A 21,902-nucleotide genomic window follows, 5' to 3' on the forward strand; every position below is an offset into this window, starting at 1 on the left:
GTTATCTGCACTGCACACAAGGATCTGTATTTGTTTAATGATTTCTATTTCTGTAATAGAAAGAGCAGTGAAGAAGCACAGAGAGAGAGACGGAGAATATCAGGGCTACTGAATATGATGGAACCAAGTCTTCTGCAGTTCTATGTTTCCAGGCAGTGGTTAAATAAATTCAAGACTTTTGCAGAGCCAGGACCAATTTCAAATAATGACTTTCTCTGTGTGCATGGAGGTGAGACTCTAACTGTGAATCATTTGAAAGTAATTAGTCAACTTCTAGCTATAACAGTGGTGTATACTTGTTTTAATTAAAGGAATTTGATTATACTAGGTTCATGTTATAACTTTTTAGGTAAATTATAGCATCTAAGTAAACTCTTATTTTAGTAGCTGACTAATTAGAAATGATACTGTGTGAAGTTATCCTATTTTTTTTCTTTTCTCTGCACATTTGATTTTGTTCATAAACTGTCTTGATTCTTAAAGAGGAACAATTCCTCTTATCTGCTTGCTTCTTAAACATGTATATTCACATTTTTAAAAATCCCGTCACTATATCATCATCCTTAATACTTTCATCTGCAAACTGAATGTTTTTCTCTGCTGTTGGCTGTAAGCAGTGAGAAGGTTTGAAAACTGCTTCAGAAGAAATTGATCTGATAGAGAGTATCCAGTGCCTAACAGTGTGAAAATCAAGTAGTAGTTCTGTGTATTTGGTATAGGAGCATAAAAATTTTACCTTGTGCTATATGTTAATAAAAATATGAGCATTACAGTAAGCAAAATATATTTGGGGAAATAGCCATATTTGAGTGCTGACATTCCAAGAAATCATTACTATGTGGTACTTACTTTCTAATAAAAAATACAGTTGTATTAGATTACAAGATAGAGGTGCTGCCCCCGTTGCTGAACCAAAATTTTAACACAGGACTATTGTGTCCCTGGAGCAATCTGCAGAGTACCTGTGAGCCCCTTGGCTTTCCCTCTGCAGGGCTACAGCAGAGAACTCTTGATGTACGAGTGCCCAAGTACTAGATTTTCCCTGTTCCCAAGAATTCCTGCATAGTCCACTGTTGCTTACCGTGTGCTTCAGCTCAACACTGCTAATTCTGCAAGCCCCTCCATTTTTGCCTTCCTCAAAATTTCTCTGCTTTCAAGTATTCATGTTGTTTGAAATAATTCCAAATGGTCTGCAGCAAATAAGTGAATTTTGAATAGACAGCTTGTTAATGTGTTTACATGCATAATCAAAATATTTAATCATCCTGACATTTTAACTGGATGTCATAAGAAGCTTTTTGACATCAGTATCTAAAATGGATTCTAGCCCTTTAGTTTTAGCCATTCATTTTAGCTTTTTATAAGCTTTTCAGGCTCACAGAAGTCATTTTAGTCATAGAAGACTAAAATTAGAGTGGTGTCTCTAAATACAGTGATAGATTATACTGAGGTAAAACTTGTTTCATATAATTTCTCTGAATTCATTGAAAGGTTCCATTTTTTATTTATTTAGGGACTTCTAACATAGTGTTCTCCCCCCACTAAAATCCACAAGTCTTTTTTTATTGTTTGAGGTTTTTGTTGCTTCTGCAGGTGTTCCTCCACACAAAGCTAACTTCATAGAGGACCTAGTTGTAATGCTACCTCAAAATATATGGGATAATCTGTATAGCAGGTAAGTTTTAAACTGTAAGTGGAAAAAATCCAGTGATAAAATTTGAGAGCCAAGCAGCAACATCAGACTTTAGAATTAGTGGCTCAGGAAAAAGACAGCCCTCTGGGCATGCAGCTGAGTGAAGGGATTGCAAACAGCTGATTTTTATCATTTTCTTGAGCAAAGTAAAAGACTGCACAGAGCAGTGTGTTATTGGGGTAATACTTCAATATTAAACCAATAAACATGTATGGTATGTATGAAATAACACAAAGTAGGTCAGCAAAAGTACACTTTGCAAGAGTTTTTTGAAAGAGCTCTCTGTATCAGCTTCCTGTTCTCTTCTTGGCTGGAGACAGCTTTTCTTTTATGTTGGCTTTGAATCCATAGCCTCAGCTGCCAGTACTGCTTCAAAATTACTTATATCTGAGTGTTCTGTGTTACTGCCCCACACTTCAATGTCAGTCAGGTTTGAGTGCTTGCTTATAAAGGAGGAATTCTTACAAACTATGCCTTGTCCTAAAGTAACAAAAAGCTGCAGAAGAGCTTTGTTGATGGCTTTGAACACTCTGTACTGCACTTCCATTAAATATTTTAGCTGGTAATTTCCTGCCACCTAAACAATACATCTAAGGGTTTAAGGAGTTTTTTATTGATGTTTTAAAGTTTTGGTGCACACAAGTGAAAAATAAAAGCAATGCTATTTCCAGTTTATTTCCCTTTTCCTATATGTATTGAATTTTTCTTCCATTATCCATTTTCTGTATGCAAAAATGTCCTCAGGAGTGCCCCTGCAGACTTCCATGGATACAGTTTCACACAAGGAAAATGTGAGGGAAGGGTCAAGAATAACCTATTAAGAGCAAAACAATAAATAAGTTTAGAGGCTGGGGTCAGGGAGGTAGCAAAACTGATGAAGAGTCTGCAGTGGGATGGAGGAACACATTTAAGACAGAACGAGCTGGAATTCTTAAAGGGCTGTTTCTTAAAGGTCTTGGATAAAATCACACCTCGTGTATATATAACAATATTTGCTCACTGACATGTTCTAACCATAGTAACTCCTTCTGAAGTCTGTGATGCAGCAGAGTTTGAGGTGGTTTGTACTGACATTAGGCAATCAGAACTTGCAGGATGGTCTTAGGATGGAGTACAGAATATTACTAGGAAAATAAATGGTGGCTTTTCTGGATCACTGTGACTGGCACATGTCAGCCTTCTGTTCATACTGACACTTGCCATGTCTGCAGGTGCATGGTCTTTTTACATTATATTTTCCACAAGACTGATTGTTTTGGTTTTTTACTGCAGATATGGGGGAGGACCAGCTGTGAACCATCTGTATGTTTGTCACACCTGCCAAATAGAGTCTGAAAGAATTGAAAAAAGAAGGAAAAATGAATTGGAAATGTTTATACGGGTAAAAAAGTAAACACTTATCCATTCTGCTACTGCACAACACCTGATATTCATTACTAGACCCAAGGGATTACCAGAATTGCCCAGGGGATTCCTGTAACAAATCTACTTTATTAAATATCTCTATACCTATATACCATCCCCATCTCTCCTAATGGCAGCAGTAATGTTCTTGTGAAATCCCAGATAACTGTTCACATGAAAATGTACTTAGAAGAATATTTTTAATATGTTTCTTAAGTTGCTTTTTTGTAATATCAAAACAGTGCAGCCACGTGAGCAGTTGTTCTTTATACACTGCCAGTGGTCTGTTCTGTGCAGTCTGATAAGGTTTAAGTGCAATAATACTGTGCCAAGAAAAATTTAATGATAATCATTAGTTCTAAATTTTTAAAAAGGCATTAGAAACATAAACAAATGTAAGTGAAGTAAATATGTTAGTATTGTAATGGATATGTATAATTAATATCAAGAAGCCACTGTATTCTCCCTGGGTTAGAGGATCATATGCTTGAGTCTGAATGGTAAATTAACTAGTAGTAATGATTTTGAAGTTCTTAAACCAAAAATGTGTTTTGAAGTTTTCAGTGAAAATAAATGCAGAGATATTGGATTCCCATTTCTGCTATCTCAACCCATGAAAGGGAGAAAAATAGAACCAACTCTGTTTTTTTCAGTTCTGTGTGTTCTTTAATCACATTCACAGATTGTCAGCTTTTCCATGTTTTTTGAAAATTTTAGGAATTTTCATTACTCGGGGTTGCCACTGGTTAGTAATTATTATTAACAACATTGAGTCAACCTCATTTGCTTTAGCAGTCAGTATCTTTCCAGTAAAAATGGTGATTATATGTGCACTGTTGTGCAAGTATTGTTACTGGTTAGTACACAGAAAATTCTGTTATCCTCTGTAAAGATGGCTTTAGGGAATGATTGCAAAACTTAGTCTATATGAAACCTTAAGAAGTTGTGTTGATGCTTTAGGTTTATGACTTCAAAGGGGAAGTATAGCTCTGTTATTACAGAGCTAAAAAGATAATGGTTTTAAAGGTTTAAGTGACTTTTTGCTTGTTTCTTAATAATTTTGTAAAAAGATCCATAAGTCATGAAAACTCCCAATGTATTAGTTCACTGTGCCTTGCTTGGAACTGTACTACCATCTGCTCAAAATACTAGGGGGAAAAACAAACACAGATGAAGATACAGTTCATCACGCAAAAACCTTTCCCTAAAATTATGGAGAAAATTTTTCAAAACACTACTTTATTTTATTTTACAAAAATAAGATCTCTGCTTTTTTGCTACTTGAAAGTTCAGCCTTCACAGTAATTATCCACTCGTGTTTGATGAGTAAGCACTTGTGCTTCAGAAGAACTTGTTGCTGTTTTCAGGAAATACAAATAATTTCTCAACTAAATAGTAAATCAGCTTTTAAAATGAAGGCTATCGCTGCATCAGAATCTCACCTTGGGTATTCACCAGGTGTTTGCTCTTCTTATGGTCAGAGGTTCTTTAAAATGTTCTGTTACAGTGTAATGTTTTGGTGTTAATAATTAGAGTGGTTAAAGAATTAAAATCAATTAAAGAATTAAAAGAATTCAGTAGTTTAAAGAAATAAAAGGGCAGAAAACCACAGATTTTTTTTCCCTTGTAGCTTAATAGAGCATTCCAAGAAGAAGAATCTCCATCAACATTTTACTGCATCAGCATGCACTGGTTCAGAGAATGGGAAGGATTTGTAAAGGGTAAAGACAGTGGTAAGTTCTGCCCCGTTTCAAAATATACGTAATCTTTTGTTGTATTATTAAGTTGTTTCTGCTTTGGTAGAAGACTGTAGACAGATAGCAAAGACAGCAAAAGCTCTTAAACATCTAAGACACAGGTTTTATAGGTTACAAGTACATCCAGGATACAGAATGTAGTAAAATAATTCACAGCAATGGGGTAATGGGATGGTGTTGGAAAGAATGTTGCTTGTTTGCAGGATGTTCGCTGTTAGCAGCAGCAGAAAAATTGGATCAAATACAAGGGGGGATGGATTTTGTTGTGCAAACTGATAGATGATGCTGCAGCTTCTGGAGGAAAGGTGACCTCATCACAATCTAAACTCAGATAGCTCAGTAACAACTGTACTAATGTCAGTTTAGCTGACTTCAGATGCCTCTAAACTTGTCAGAGTCTGCTCTAGGACAACTTTGGTAAGGGTAAGAATTAGGATTAATTTATGTTTTATGTTGCTTGAAGATTTGACTGTAATCATGAATGCTTTGGAAAATTTGCTCTTAATTAAAAATGTGATTAGCTTTTAGCAACTTAGAATGTACTGTTAAGCAGTACAAGAACAAGCAGTAAACAAATGAGCTGTTTCTCCTTCCATTTGGAAATAGAATCTCCAACCTGCTGTTTGTTTACAGCTCTCCCAATTTTAATAATTTTTCTGTTGCACTAGATCCTCCTGGCCCCATTGATAATGCCAAGATTGCAGTAACAAAATGTGGCAATGCTGTGCTGAAACAAGGTAGGTGTACAACATTGCTGCAGCTTTGTGCCCCGTATGCATTTGCTGAAGTTTGGAAAATGAATTTTTTTTAAACTTATTTATTGTTACCGTAAAATGAACGGCAGTTTCTAATGAATCTGTGTTGTGCCCATTTTTGGGGAATCGTTTTATTCTTAAAAAGAAGAATTAGTATCTGTAATAGGCTAATCCAAGTGCATTTGAGAGTGTAGGAGGGGCAGAGTAACTTGAAAATGGTGACAGTGTGCTTTGGCTTTGTATCATATGGTTTGATGGGGGTTTTCTGAACAAAATTGGGAGACTGTTCTGTATCTGTAAGTAGTTATTTGGCTCTTGAAACCTAATTTGAATAGAAAAACATCTTCTCACAGAGGAAGAAAACCATTGGAAATAAAATCTTGCTCATTTTTCTGCAAGTCACTTGAAACTGTACATGGCACATTGAAGTTTTTGCAAAGACAGATTTCTTTGTTATTCTTCACAGTTAAACGCTAAATACCATTTATTTGGAATTCATAGGTACAGAGAAAAACATTCTTATATGACCTGCTTTATGAAGGCTTTAGACTTTCTAGGAAGCTTTAAATTCATTGCAGCTCAGCCTAAAAGAAGAATTTGCATCATTAAGATTAACATTTATTTAACTGGATTTTTTCCCAATTTTGCTTAATGCCTCAGCATACAGTGGATGCACCAATAAACCTACCATAAACCTCACCAATTGTAGAATACCAAGAATTTATTTTTTAAAAAATTAGTTTTGGCACTCAGGAGTTTTTTAGTGAGTTTTAATGATTTAAGTGCTGATGATAGAATTAAAGTACAAGGTATAAAGCCTGATAAAATAAAAAAATCACTTTAGAATCAGTAATTGATAGCAAATGATCCAGATGTTGGTTTACTTTCACCTACAGTGATACAAATTAGAACTTAGGTAGAAATAAAGGCTAATAGGATGTGGAAAATTTGTCTCTTAAGTCATAAGAGGTGGGAACGCACTAAATAGTGTCCAGAATTACATATTTCTGTGATCCAGTGGTCCTGATTCCAGTGCCTTAGTTCACTGTGCCTGTTCAGTTTAACCTGACTGGCTGGAATCTGGATAAGGAAGTAAAGATCTACTCCTGTGCCTACAGAGATGCAGTTGTTTCTTGAGAGCCTAAATGTAAAAGAGTGAAACTGAGGCATAACATCATTAGTACTGGCATGGGATCTGCATGATGACTTCCAGATGAAGCTTTGTGTAGTTGAGTTAGTGTAGGTAAACAAATGTGCAGCTCTTTGTACCCTTCCCCTGTGGAAATTCTTAACAGGTAAAGCACAACAGTGGGCACCACTGCAGCAGGTGATGAGGACAGAAAAGTACAGGAGGTAAGGGGAGAAGTCTCCTGCTTATGGTGCCAACTTCCTTTTTTTTAGGTATGAGGGTGCTGAAACAAGGCTTAACAAGACAAATTAATAATGTCTAGTAAGGATATCAGGGGAAACTTGCTGTAAGGTAGGGTTTTGATTTGCTTAAAGAAGAGGAGGCTTATTCTGGTAGAACAGAAATGTGACCTCTCTGCGTGGGTTAATGTGAAGAAGTCACTCAGTATCAGACAGGATCCTTGTATTGAAACCTAGAGGGAGATGTGCTGATGCATCTTGTCTTTGCTACTGTAAAAAGTTGTGGAAAATCAGAAATGCTTGTTGGACGCTGACTTGAGACAGGAGACATACCTCTAGCCAGAGCAATGGAATCATAGGCAAAGACTTCAATCAGTGAACAAAATCAGGCTGACCCATCAGTGCTACAGGAGCATTACTGGAGCTGTTATTATCCTAATAATAGTCCTTTCTCTCTAGGAATTTCACTGTGGTTCTCATACTTTTATTCTTTACTATCAATATTAATTTCTCTGATGAAACAAGAATCTTGATTCCTTGAACGTTACTGTGTAATTGATGTGACTGCATGTTCTTATAATAATATGAATCACTGTTTTCTGAGTACCAAGAGCTACTGGCTGTCAGCTTGATTGGTAGATATTAAATAAGATGTTTATCATTTTCATGTGTTTTCTGCAAGTACTGGATAATTTAGACCAGGTAATTGTAAGAATGAAGAAATACAAAACTAACACAAAACAGATAATTTGGTTTGGCAGCTGATGCAAGATAAAGCAAAAATGAAGCTTGTGGTGTTAAATTTGAATCTGAATTCTTACAGTTTTAAATTTTAATCTGGATTCATTTTTTTCTTTTTGTATCTGTTATAGACTTAAATCAAGAAAGAATTATTCTAAATACTACTTACATTTTTAAAATTTTTCAGGAGCAGATTCTGGACAAATATCAGAAGAAACATGGAATTTTCTTCAGTCAATCTATGGTGGAGGTCCAGAGATTATACTCAGACCACCTGTTCCTCCAGTAGAACCTGATACATTGCAAACAGAAGAGAAGATTGAATTAGAAACTCATGGTCTGTAGCTATTGAGAAAAAGATGAACTTGTAAGGAATCCATCTTCCTTACAAAATGCCCAAAATGCATTCCTAAAAGTTTTATTCTCTTATGTCTGTTGGAGGCACAGCTCACTGGGCATTACATTAACTACAGAATAGTAAGTTGAAATATGTATTGCAATTTGTTCAAATAGTGGCTGTTTCTCTGTTTTGGAAGGCATGTGGTTTGTACATTTTGGAATGTTTCGTCAATGGGAAAAATGTAATTTCTGAATTTTTTGCAATTAGACAAAATCCTATTATATCCTTAGACTTGAAAAACAGGGACAAATTTTAGAGAAGTTCAGTAACCCTTCCAATTCCTGACTGGGCTTCTGATATCTACAAACTTTTGCCTGTCTTAATTGTACTGTCTTGACAAGCTTAGGTATGTGAGGAGTCTATTTTAAATGGACTGTAATCAAAGCTAAAGAAAAAGGATTTTCATTTCCTAAATGCTCAGGAAAAAAATTGTCTCTAACTTTGCACTGTAAGTATATGAAATGGGTAGTATATAACATCCAAATACTTACTGTATTTGAGTGGATCAAACATTAGTGTAGACTGAATAATGTTTTAGTCAGCAAATGTCATAACTTATTACTACTAAATTTTACATCTTATTATAGTCTTCTGTAACTCTATAAACCTGGCTAGTGTCTTTAATAGTATATGTGGCAAAAAGATTTAGTCTTCTCTAGGGTAACATTTGAGAGCATGAAGTGTGAAATGTAAAATTATTATGGACATGAGTGATATAAATTTCAGAAAATTGAATTGTCTGGTCTCTTGAATTATATTCATAAGCATTTGAAGGATTTTATTGTATTGTTAAAAATTTTCATTGGCATGATGACCTTTAATGTCAGAAACTGGATAAAATGTATATATTGCAAAACTTTATTGAATTATTCATATTGGAATGCAGAATGGCACTTGCTCATGTTTTTGCCTGATATTGTTACCAAATAAGCAGCATTATTCAAGACTGGATCAATAAAAAAACCAAAATTAACTGTGGAATAGGCGGGGGGATCTTTCCTAAATGTTTTTCATTTATTATATAAATACAAAAACTTTTGAAGTTATGCTGTGGTAGTGCTCTCACACCCATACAATTATATTTTTTTGACCATTTTAAGTTTAGACAGTTCTAGCTCCAAAGTAAGAAAACGGTGATATAACATTCCTCTGGATAATTTTATATGTGGTTTAAAAACATATTGGTTTGTAGGACTTCAAGTTATTCTAGTTAAAAAGCCACCTGTAACAACCCTAGAAAAAGTGTCCTCTAACCATAAGTATTTCTTTATGTGATTTTATGTTAGTAGATAAAGCAACTTGAAGATATCACATTACCCCTGTAATGCATCAATTGCTTACTACAGACTTGTCTTACTGATTAAGGTAAAGTTAACTTGCTTATGAACTGTCATTAGTAACTTGCTGATGTTGGCCTGTGAACTACTGTCTTATTTAAATGTCTGTTTGAAGTTGGTTTGGTTTTTTTTTTGCTAAAGTTTTCTAGTTTTCTTTGATTTAAGGTTAACATACTAAAGCTAAAGAACAATGAATAGAAGAATTTTTCGTACATGATGTTCTTAATTGGAAACTTGGGAAGTATTTCCTTGGTTAAAGCACTGTACAGAGATCAAGTTTACAAATTTATTCAATGTTTTCATTAATAATCTGGATGTTAGAACAGACTGGCCCTGTAAAATTTGCAAGAGAAAAATGGATTGAATGTTAGGGGCATCAGATTGTCAGGGAATTAAGTAGTTCTGTGCTGAGTATTTTGGGTATTATAGCAGATCAGACTAAGAGTTAAAACCCAGTGATACCAAAACAAAACCTGTTCTGGGTAATAGTAACAAAAGCATCAGATGTGAGGCACAGGAGGTAATTATTCTGCTCTACTTGGTGCTGTGCTTGTTGTGAGATCTCGTCTGTACTGTTCCCAATTTTGAATGCTATATGATGATAAATACAAGTTGAGGTTATTTTAGGGAAAAGCAACAAGACTCAGTGTTGAAAAATAAGTTGTTTTCTCGCTTAAAATAATGCTGAAAATGCAAGACTTCCAATGTGAAAATAATTGCTGGATAATACTGAACAATTTTTTCTGAGACAAGCAAAGATATTTGCCTCAGCTTTAGCGGGGGGGGGGACTTATGCTGGGTTTAGGAAGCTTATTTCAGAAATCTAGAAGTCTTCTAGTCAGTCTTTTCTGCTGGGTGTCTGGGAATCCATAGTCAAACATAATCTGTGATGCACACAGATCAGTAAGGAGACACTTTACACCAGCAGTTTGTGAAATGCCTTTGTCACTGTGGAAAAAGGCATCTTCACACTGGAACTGATTGTCATGCTTAGAAAAAAACAAACCCCTGAGTTTGCAGAGATAAATAGATGTGTTTTAAGACAGTTCCATAGGGGATGACTGTCTTGCTTTTAGCCTTTTGAGAGCTCTGCAGGGGATATTATGTCACAGAAATTGAAGTAGTCTTTTAAAGGAAGGCAGTGTGGGAGAGCTCCAGATGGATGGCTTATGTATGCTGGAGGGAAGGCAGTAATTCAGAGAGTAGGTAAAGGAGAGGCCTTTGCTGTGAAAAGCTGTCATGATTTGTAGCAAAGAAAGAATGCATCTCAGGAAGGGCCTGTGGAAATTATTTTTTTCCATAAGCCTTTCACCAGACTATTTGGATTCCTCGTGCATTTGTTTCCAGTTGAGGAAACACAGCAATGTTTGGGTGCCAGAGAAACTGTCGCTTAAAGAAGGGAAGAATCCAGTGGACTTCTTGTTGTAGGCCTGGAAATCTAGATATGAGCTGTTAAAGGCCTGCAGTTCAGTCTGGTAACTTTAATCCTCTCTTCTGGGGAAAACTGTATGGGGGTGTCAGGGACTTAGCCAGCTCAAAGCTTGATTTCTCTAAATTTCTGGAGGTTTTTTGCAAGTAATATAACAAATTGTTCATCTGAACACCCAGCATCAAGGAGAGTGCTTCAGATACTGTGTAATGTAGCTGAACAGTATCACTGGAGGGAAAAAGAAAAGCAAAGAGCTACTGAAGTACTCAGTAGTAAAATAATGCAGTTTTATAATGTGTTTCAGAGGTGAGAGCTAAATAGTCTGGATACTTGTGGAGGGCTGTGAGCGCTTGCAGAGGGCCCTTGTGCCAAGGGCTCACAGCCCTCCACAGATACTCAATGAAGCAAATGAAACTGACCTGCTTGTTAGCTGTAAAATTATCTCATGTTATACTTCTGCTGACTTAAAGGCTAGTCTCTGTGTGCTGTCACTACAACATCCTGAAAAGAAGGAAGTTCTGAAGACAATTTTGTGATACAGATTCATCATTTAAACTGAGGAGTCCAGAAAGCTGTTTCTGAAAGTATCATCTAAGTTGGTCCTGTGTATAGGGATACATAAATACATATATATACATATGTACTTATGTATATTAATATAAGTATATTGTACATATATATTTCTATACATAGACATGTATTTTATATATGTATGTAAAAATGTACATAATCTACATCTCCAGTATCTTACTTGACCTATGGCTAGCGGCACTACAATAATGATTTTGGGGTTTATGCTGGAACAGTGACCTTGAGTAGCTACATTTGATAAAGGTTGTTTGATTCTTTTAAATAGAGAAATGAAACTCAATGTACTGCTGTAATGGGTGTCAGCCTTCCCATCAGTAAGGGCCTGTTTCAAGATAAGATAAAAAAGCATAAAGTGTTAGGAATGTGTTTGGCTATATTACAGTGTGGATGAAGAGGTTTTAATTTGTGGAACAAAAGTTCAACATGCCCACAGTTCAATAGTCCTGAATTTTTCTTATGAAATTTGATGTAATTTGATGTGCTATGCTAATGCATTATTTAAGAATTCTCCTTCTCAGATTCAAAACTTACATAGTGACTGGCTTTTTCCAGCACTACATATCCTACTTCTCCTAAAAGGACTAAAGTCAGTAAGTTTCTTTCATATTAGTATTACAGGCACTTATTTATGATGATATGGCTAACATTTGACTTTTTTTTTTTTTTTGAGTATCCTGTTATTCATAATATAAGTTCATTTGAAAAAGCAAGCCTGGGATTTGTAAATTTTACTGGAAAACTTACATATTATCTGCTTGAAGGGACCAAGTGCTTTCCTCATTTGCTGTACAACTATTTTATACTGAGCTTAGAAAATTCTGTTTCATTTATTCCTTTTGAATTCCCTATATACATCTGGCTTAGTGCAGTCTAAGCAGTTTTCTCACTGAAAACCTTTCAGTCTTCATTTTGCCCAGGAAATGAGTAAAACAACTAGGCTTTCTCATTCTTCCTAACAGATGGCTTTTCTGGCTTCCCTCTATACTTAAGCCATCTAGAGCTGACAGTTAATAGCAGGAAGTAAAATAAGACTTCTGGGTTTATGAAGTGTCACGAAGACAAATCACTTTCAGTATTAATTCACAGAAATTAATCCAGTTACAAACCAAATTGGTTTATATTATGCTTCAAAATCTTAGGAGATTAGGAAATAGCCTTGTTCAGTAAAATTTTAGAAGTGCTATTCTCACTAGCAATGAAAAGTCTAACTTGTTTTCTTGAATACATTCTATTATATATATATATATATGTTTAAAACTTATGACTTGTCTTAGGTTAAGCTTCAGGCTAGCTTTAAGCCATTCAACAAGGTGACAAGTCTGCTTCTGCTTCTCCGTAGAAACGAGTGAACACTGCCACACAGTAAGAGAAAATGTGCTTATAATACATCTAATGTTCCACACGTTTGCTTACAAGAGCAGAGTCATGGTTTTCACAGAAAGCTGGAATTATTTATTCTATCTCAAAACTTTTTTTCTCTTCTAAATGTGTGTCAGCTCAGACATACAGCTAGAAAAAGAAGGTCAATTTGTGAGAAACATCAGTGATGTGTCCAGTAGGTTTTCTGCACTTGGACTGATAGTGATACAACATACAAAGTCACTTGATGGCAAGTTTCCTTGTAGGTTGCACATGGGTGTATGTGTGGGCTTTAAAAAATGCAATAGGAACTTGATCACTGAAATAGGATGTTTGTAAGATGAATAAGCAAGTAAATTCATTTTCTGTTCTGACTTGTTCAAGATTGAGTTGATTAACTAAAATTTCAAGTTCTGATTGTTGAATGGACATGTAAAAATACAGCTGACACTTGACTTGCTGATTTATATACAAGTATAAAATGAACAATCAGTAAAAGAGTAAAGCTGGCATAATAGGAATACACTGGTTCTTTATGCAGTTTTGAGATGCCTTTATGCAATGCTAGTGAATCTTAGAGCACTTTTATTACAAGTCATTGGGAGCATGGGAGGTACAAAAATAAAGCAGTCATCATCCACAAAATATTTTCATAATACAAATCAAGTTGAGAAGATTTTGTTTCCAGATAAGTTCCTCCTTCCTCACTTGGAACTCACAATTTATTATACATTAACATTTTTAGTAAGATCTGTTTTTGGAATAACTTAGCACATGAGAAAGTAAATCTAAAAGTACTTTGTTGAGAAGAGTAAAGAGGGCAGAAGAGAGGAGGCATTTGATTCATAGGCGTAGGAAAAAGCTTAGAATAAATTGTCAGCTGCCAAAAATGAAAAATAGCAATTTTTGTTCCATATCTCACAGGACACTGCCAAGAGCTTTTCATTTTCATTGTTCATGAATAGTTTTGCCCAGAAATGAATCTTTTCTAGGTGACTAATTTTTTTCTATCTGGTGTGTTTAATGTTAAACACGTTAAACATTATAAAACAAAATGTCCTGGTTACCATGGGGATACACTGCTTCTCCCCCACCACCACTTCCCCTGGGTGTCTGTTAAAATGCCAAACCCAAATGAACATGCAGCACTTGCTCACACTGTGAATGCATGTTTGTTTCCACCAGTGCACACACTGTCTCTTTAGCACCAGAAGTAAGGTTACTCTGAGATTTTCAGTTATAACAAAAGAAATTCACTCATGCACGCCAAAGTGCTAATGAATTGGCAGCTGTTAATTCAGTTAGACAGTATTTTCAATTAAGTGTTTCATGTAGTACCAAGGTTTACAATTTAACTGTAGAAGAAAGAAATAAGACATGTGTTAGCTATGAACTCTGAGTGACATGTCTTCTGAATAATTTTTAGTAAGGGAAATATGCCCTCTTTTACCTCATTTGCTTGTAGTATAATTCATTTGCTGTCCAACCAAGCAGGGTAGTTAGATAATCTGTCTTTTGAACTTGGATCAGTAGGAATCTGAGCTTCATATGTAACCTTAACTTGGCACATTCAAGTGCAGAGACTGGTCTTTCTGTAGATGTTGAAAAGATACAGGTAATGAAGGCAGTTTCTGGGCTTCTGCTCTGCTTTTAAGTTAAATCTGGAAAGTGTCTACCATCATTCTGGATTTGAGCCCTGAACAGGAATCTCAAACTGTCAGTGGTGCTGGTGTTCACTCCTATGTAATGGCAATTTGTTTGAAATTTTATTTAAATCTTTCACATCCTGTATGAGAGGGCCCTAATTACAAGCCAGGCTTGTCCTTGAAAAGCTTTTCTGTTTGGAAAAAATGTGCCTAAAGTCTAGGCAGAAGTGTGCCAGGTCTTTTTATTTATTTATTTTCTTTAGACAGCTGCATCTTACTTGAAAACTGCTAATTTATGTTTTTCTGGTTTACGTTGAACATTCTGTGTGCTGTTCAGTTTGGAGTAATAATAGAGCCCTTTATTGTGGTGTAGAACCTGAAGGAATAGGCAAGGTAGTCAAAACAGTAACAGGCATATTCTGTGACCTGATGCCCCTGCATGTAGGTTATACATAATTCAAAATATTAATGCAGAGCCACTAATACCTGAGAGTGCTCCAAACATGTGACAAAGGGATGTTTGTAAAGGAGAGAGAAAAGATAAAGGGATTGTTTGGACAGGAGTTCATAACATCTGTAAGGGCTAAAACTCCCTGACAAAGGTGACTCACAGTCCATGCTGATGTGAACACTCCAGGAAGGAAGGTAAATGGAGGTTATGTGGACTTCAGGGTTTTAGTAGCCTTAGGCAAAACTACTGTGGCCATATGGGTCCAGCTCACCCTCTCATCCCATTTCATCAAAACTTCTCTGATTCACATATGTGAAATGTCCCAGAACCTGGAAGTCTCTGGATTATTGTTTTCTTGAAGCCCGAGTCAAATTTTATACACTAGAATAATAGCATCCTTGAAGAATTTGCAAATTTTAAAAAATACAGTTGGCTGAAATAGGTAGCAGTATTTCCATCTTGAAATATAAAATCCCACTCTTGAGTAGTAAAAACTAAGAAGAATAATACATTCTGAAAAACAAAGATCTTCCTTCTTGGTGTGCAGCTTTTATGTTGAATGAGTTCTAATCTGGAATGGTTTTTTAATAATGCTACTACAATCTAGCTATCATTTCCTATTGACTTGACTTTGAAGCCTCTATAGCCATTAGAAAAAGCCATTTAAATGGGAATACCTCATATGTGAGGAGTGTTTATACATGGTACTGAATATAGTCTAATTAATTCAATTATTAAAAATAAATATCAGATTACTTCACTGCAGATTCTTAGACCAATTTGGATTAGATTGTCCCTACTTTAAATATACGGGCATAAAATGTGAATAAGCTCATAACTTCCAAAATTCATTTAACTTTTGTGATTGGTAATTTGCCCTTTCATCATGGAATATGACTAATTTCAGTAACTAAAGTCAAATCTGCAATAATCTGTGTGTTGTAAGACTCCTGAATTGTCTAATGTACTTACCCTGTATCAGTGTCTGGAGATCGTTCTCTTTAATGAAGAGCTAAAACTTTTATTTCCCCCTACCTTGTTCCTACCAGAAAAAAAAAAAAAAAAAAAAAAAGGCTTAAAACCCAGACATTCTAAACTTATGGCTGAAGTGGATTTCTTTTAGTAGATATTGGACCTGATGACTACATAGAATTGCGTGAAATTTACCACTATTACATTTTTTAAATTATTTGTTTAGTAGTATCTTAGTATCATTTTTGACATGCTGACTTCCATACAACTATAAAGTCTTTGTCCAAGTAGTATTTGAAGTAGTAAAAATAAAAGTATGCATTTCGTTATGGCACTAAATTGATAATACTGTAAAAATGTAATGGAAGTTGTGCCAAAAAGCCAGAACAGTCTCATGTAAACTGGCTACTGAAACCACACCTAAATGAGTCAGTAGAGTATGTCTCCAGGCAGAATTCTTTTTGTTTAAGATTAGACACAAGACAGAATTGTTTCTCTAAAGGATTTTGCTTCAGGTAGAACCAGTGAAAACACTTCGCTGAGGGCAATCTAGCCTTTCTCATATTTATTCTTTATATATGGTAGCATTAATGGAGAAAAAAAATCAGAATGTAGAGCTCTCCAGGGAATACAGCAGGCAGAACTGAGCAAAACAGAGGACCTATAACAATACATGAAGTGATTGTGTAAGGATGTGTAATGTATCCAAGCAGAAAGTGGTTTTAACACTGTAAATTTTTTTTTGTTTCCTTTTGTCTCAACAAAAACTATCCTTTTATAACTTTATCTTCTGTAACTATCTACAAGAATACAAATATTTTTCTTTCAAAAATATGTAAATACAAGATCCAAAGTACCACCTTCAAAGTATCTACAGACAAAATTATTGAGATGGTAAAGTAATTAATGCAGAGGTCTCTAACAGTTGTGCTGAGCCAACTCTCATCCAGTCAAGGATGGTTTATTAGGTTTGGGCCATGGAAGTTGACCCAACAGAACCTAATCTGACTTTAGAAAAATTCTCACTGTCCATGGCTTAACAGCACAGCCACTGGAGTGATTCCACACACCCAGCCAGTCCAGTACGGTTTCCCTTGAGTCAGATCAAATAAGCCTCTGGAGCTGAATTCAGCTGTAATCCCCCTTGTCCTGCATGCCCTTTTGAAAAGCCAGTGTAGATCTAGAGCTGTAGCCAAGGATATAAGCCCAGTTTAACCAGAGCTGGGGCAGGAAGCAGTAATAGCTTGTTAATACTGTTCCAGGGGCATGGTGTAAAGAGAGCAGAGCAGCTGTCACGGAACTAACCTAGATGTCCTTAGGATCAACTTCTCAATTGTGCTGAGTGCTAATGAGTGAACTTTGTTAATATTTTGTCAGGGGAAAAAATCACATGTTATTTGCTCTAGTAATAGGAGAAGCAATTAAGCAATTTCATGGATTGAGATGGGTGGGAACAGTGATGTTGCTGCTGAAAGCAGGAGCTGTGTCACGGCTTCATCAAAGCTGGAACTTGCGGTCTTGGCATTTCTCCATGCACAAACATAAGCTGAGGCATCCCACAAACATGGAGGGATATAAAGCTTCTGCTCTTGTAGAAAGTACTGACTTGGGAGGGGTTTGATCTACTGATTTTTAGCTTGTCCCACTGTAACTTGCTGAAAAGTTGTCATTAACACTATTATCCCCTGATCAGAATAGGAGGTGGTTTTGTTGTGGTTTGGTTTTTGTGGTTGGTTATTTTTTTTCCCACTACCAACACTGATGAAGCCTGAGAATTTGTTACTGCCCTATAAATGAGCAATATATAAGGCTGCCCATAATAAGTACAACTACCAGTTACAAGAGAGATGCTGTAGCAGAGAGGAAGCTGCAGCCACAAGAATTAGAGATGTGATATAATTGGGTAGAGTATATGAGGAACAAGGGACACCAACTGGAAGTGAAAAGTGTGGGAGAAAGTAGTGTGGTGCTGCTAGGCAGGAGTACATTCCTTTACACTTTGGAATTATTTCAAAGCTTCTATAGGATACTGCAGGGTAGGGGGCTGCAGGCTAGCACAAGTGGGTAAAAAAGATTTTGAACTGTGGGGACATCAGTATGGACATAGAGCCTCAGCCAGCTTCAAACAAAGCAGGTTTCTCCAGGTTTTAATGTAAATCCTCTTGGGTGGAGGTGTTAGTGAACCTGCTTGATCTCAGTCATTACTACACATGGGCAGCTCTTTTCTTCTTTGCATATTGTTAATTTTCCTCTGGAAGGTTGACAGAGCCAAACTACACACTAGGTACACAATGACTGGATGAAATCCAGGGAACAGCAGGGAGCGTGCAGAGGTGGGGTAAGAGCCTCAGGAGTATGCCTTTAGTTAGCAGGAACCATGACCTGAAATACCACACCATTAACTCTCTTTGTTAACTTTCCATCACTAGACATCACTGCTTCTTAAGCAAGATGGCAGAACTTAATATTTAAATCCTCCTCTGTGAATGCAAGGCAAATCCTGGTATAGGGTGTGGTTACAGTATAGTTTGACTGGTTTAATCTTGTTGCCAAAAAGTTACTGCTGCCAGAGGAGGATTGCCTTGTTCCTCCCCTCTACTGGCAGCACTCCCTCCCCCCATCTCATACGCTGGCTCTCCTCAGCCCCATGGTGAGCCAATGCAGTTTCATTTCTACATGAAAACGAGCACACCAGAAACAGGAACAGCTTATTGGTGGTTTAGGAAATCCGACTGGTTTACCATGGGTGTAGATGAGCAGCAGGGTGGGCAGTAGGAAAGACTGTGGGGCAGGGATGGGGGGGAAGTGCTGCTTCCCGTGTCAGCAGCCGCTGGATTTGGTCAGGTCTGTTGCTCAACTGCATCTTTGCAGCGCCATGGGAATCTGAAAAAAACCCCACCATCAAAGCACCCAGTCGATTTTGCTCCGAAGCAGCTGAGCAGAACCTTCAGTTCTCCTGTGAAAGCACTGACGCTTGTCTGCAGTGCAATAATAGCCTCAGCCATTGCAGCTGTTCAGCTAAGTGAGCATATTTCTAAATGGATTGCAAGGCACAGTGCTTTAGTGCACACAGGTGCTCCTGCAGTAATGAGAACACCGCTCTTGCTTGGATCCGGGGACGTGCAGAACAGGCCTGCAGGAGAGCAGTGGCATAGAGTTGAAAGAAATTTTCCCTCTCTCTCTGTTTCTTGTGGGATTTCAGTTGTTTTGAATCTGATCACAGAAGACTTCCAAGTCAGCAAGATGTAGGGAAAAGTGAGAACTGCTTGGGAGAGTGGAAAAGCTGCTGAGGTTTTTCTGCAGACTCTGCAGAAGGGAGTGTCTGTATGACTAGACTTGCAGTTTGGGCAATTAGGATTTTATTAAATCTGCTTTCTTTACAAAAGTATCGATCACTTGAATTATGATACTGGCACTAACTACTTTTAAAAGGAGCTGAAAATACTCTTCAATACTTTGTTACAGAGAACTGTTTAACCTAAGGATTTTCCAGCAATCTGGAAATGTTGTTACTAACAGAAAGATTTTTTTGAATTTCATTAGCATTTAACAGAAAACGTGAATCTCTTGTGGTTTTGGTCTACACGAAGATGCGTTATAACTGTGGTGTTTCAGGAAGAAAACAAGGAGAGGTTCAAGAATAATCAGAGCCAGACAGTAGTTTTGTTGTCTCTCTAGGAGTAGAGGTAAATGATGTATTAGAGCAGGCTGCGGCCGGTAGGTAGTAGTAACTCTTGGTGATCACACAGTAACTCTTGGTGAGCTGAGAACCAGGCAGCACCACAGTAAGAAAGTTGAAAGCGTAATCGATTAATTTTTAGTCATAATCCAGAGGGCTGGAGTACCCCACGGAGCCTGTTCTTGCGGCACCGCTTGAGCTAAGTCAGGAGAGAGCACTAGAAATTGCTCAGGAGCTGCGAACCAAACAGCCCCGCTTTGGGGGCACAAAACCGGCAGCAGGGGCAGGAGCACCTCCAGCCAGCAGAGCGCTGTCCCCGAGCCGCGCTCCCCGTGCCCTGCCCAGCCCAGCAACCCTGGAGTGTTCCCGCGCTGCCGGGGGCCCGGCCGGGGCGCCCAGAGCCTCCCGCCCTCCCGCCGCTGCCGCCCGCGCAGGCGGAGCTGTCCCCGTCCCTCAGGGCGCCCCGCCAGACACCTGCCCGGCCGCGCTGCGCTCCCGGCCCCGCGCCGCCGCCGCGCTCCGCCGGCAGGGGGAGCTGCAGGGAGCGGGTCCCGCCGCAGAGCAGGGGGGAGGGGAAGGAAGCGGAAGGAGCCGCCGCCGCGCTGAGGGGAGCAGGCGCTGTGCGGAGCCGCCGCCGCCGCCGCCTGGTGCGGGCGGCACGGAGGGAGCGAGCGGCGCGCGGGGCTGCGCGGGCCGGCCGCGCCGAGGAGCGGGCGCCAGGTGAGGGCCGGGCCCGGCCCCGGGAGAAGGGGTGGCGGGGGGGGGGGGGGGGGACCCGGGCGGTGCCGAGTTCGGAGCCCGCGCGGGGAGGGGGAAGGAGGAGGAGGGAGCGAGCGGGGGAAGCCCCCACGTGACCAGCGCGTGCGGGGAGGAGGTGGCGGCTCGCGCGCCCTGTTCGAATCAGCTGGCCCGCCGTGGCGCCCCGCGCGCGTGCGCGGCAGCCCCGCCTCCCCCCGGCTTTACGTGTGCGCGCGCCCGCCGCGGCGGGCCCGGGGCACGTGCGCGGCGCCGCGGCCGCCATGTTGTGTCTGAGCCGCGCGCGGGCACTGTGCGCGCGCGCGCGCGCGCGGGCTGGGCCGCAGGAGGCGGGGGAAGGGGGCGGGCGGCGAAGGAAGGCGGGAAGTCTCGCGAGGTCGCGCGGCCCCCGCGGGAGCGGGCCGGGTGCGGGATGGCGGCGGCGCTGGGCGCGCTGGGTAATGGTACCGGGCCGGGGGCGGGACCGGGACCCGCCGCCCCTCCCGCCGGGGAACGGGCACTCGGGAGCGGGCGGGGCGCGCGCCCCGGGGAGCGCCACTGGCTCCGCGCCGCCGCCTCCTCCCCCCGCCCCGGCCCTGCCCCGCCTCACCTCACATCACCCCGTGCCTGCCCCGCGGCCGCCCCCCCCTCCCCCCCTTCCCTCCCCCGCCTCGGGCTCTCCCCGTCCCGCCGCTTCCCCCGCGCCGCTCCGCTCCCGTCCGGGCGCCCGGGGCCCGCCAGCCGCGGATGCCCCGCAGAGCCCCTCGGGTTGCCCCCGCTGTGCCCCCCCGGCACCGGGTGTCCCGAGTTCCCAGCGCTGCGCCGGCCGTGCGGCGCTCGCAGCTGCCGGGCCGTGTTCACACCCTGAGCTCCCGGGCCCTTCCTCGGGCACACTGCGGCCGCGGCCCCCCGCCAGCCCCGGCAGTGTCCCACCGGCTCTGCCTGCCCTGCAGCCCTGGCCCGGGCTGGTGCCTCCGCACTCAGTCGGGTTTCTGCTCTGGAACCCAAGCGGCGCCTGCCCCGCAGGGACAGGGGCGCTGATGTTTAAGGATGCAGGGGTCCAGAAGAGCTATTTAACATCCCAAGTCTGCTCGCGATGGAGGCTGTGATATATGTCCCGTTTTATCACAAACTTGTAACATACAGTTCTATTTTCTCTTGTATTTGGAAAAATCGTTTCAGTAGTATCCGAGTGTCCCAGCTCAGCAATATTCCCTTTGTCTCCTAATCCTGATCTCTCTTAAGGGAGAGCATATGGTTCTGTTTCTTCCTTATGGTGTTTTGTATTCCATCCCTGATTATCCAGTAACGTTGGCAGTTTTTGTAGTCTTGGAGTATTTTACTAATCTGGTTCTAGGCTAACACATAACAGATACTTAAGTTTTTATAAAAGAATATGTTCTTGAGGCTTTGACGTTCCAAATTTTATTTTGTAAATATGTTTCCAGTAATTATTAAACAAACCAGTAGCTCTTCCATGGTTGTACATATATTTTTATGTTTACCGTTGATATTGTCATTATGCTGTACTAATCACTATGTAGTGATTGTTTACTGAGGCCTTTAAGTGAAGCTCTAAGTGTGC

The 21,902-nt window shown here is 39.8% G+C and overlaps 2 protein-coding genes across 5 annotated transcripts in view; both read left to right on the forward strand.

Moving 5' to 3' along the window:
• The window catches only part of USP33 (ubiquitin specific peptidase 33), a 38,199-nt gene extending 29,225 nt beyond the window's left edge, over positions 1-8,974 (forward strand). For all 3 annotated transcript variants that reach the window (XM_069023072.1, XM_069023073.1, XM_069023074.1), the window contains exons 19-24: positions 60-229; positions 1,594-1,675; positions 2,966-3,074; positions 4,728-4,830; positions 5,523-5,591; positions 7,906-8,974. In XM_069023072.1, coding sequence (XP_068879173.1) covers positions 60-229; positions 1,594-1,675; positions 2,966-3,074; positions 4,728-4,830; positions 5,523-5,591; positions 7,906-8,063 — 691 coding nt within the window. In that variant the 3' untranslated portion in view covers positions 8,064-8,974. The remainder of the gene's footprint in view (positions 1-59; positions 230-1,593; positions 1,676-2,965; positions 3,075-4,727; positions 4,831-5,522; positions 5,592-7,905) is intronic.
• Positions 8,975-20,193: 11,219 nt separating this feature from the next.
• The window catches only part of ZZZ3 (zinc finger ZZ-type containing 3), a 57,488-nt gene continuing 55,779 nt past the window's right edge, over positions 20,194-21,902 (forward strand). For both annotated transcript variants that reach the window (XM_069023076.1, XM_069023075.1), the window contains exon 1: positions 20,194-20,302. The gene's annotated coding sequence lies outside the window, so the exon portion shown is untranslated. The remainder of the gene's footprint in view (positions 20,303-21,902) is intronic.

Source organism: Aphelocoma coerulescens, chromosome 8 (genome assembly GCF_041296385.1).
Source record: "Aphelocoma coerulescens isolate FSJ_1873_10779 chromosome 8, UR_Acoe_1.0, whole genome shotgun sequence".
Lineage (NCBI taxonomy): Eukaryota > Metazoa > Chordata > Aves > Passeriformes > Corvidae > Aphelocoma > Aphelocoma coerulescens.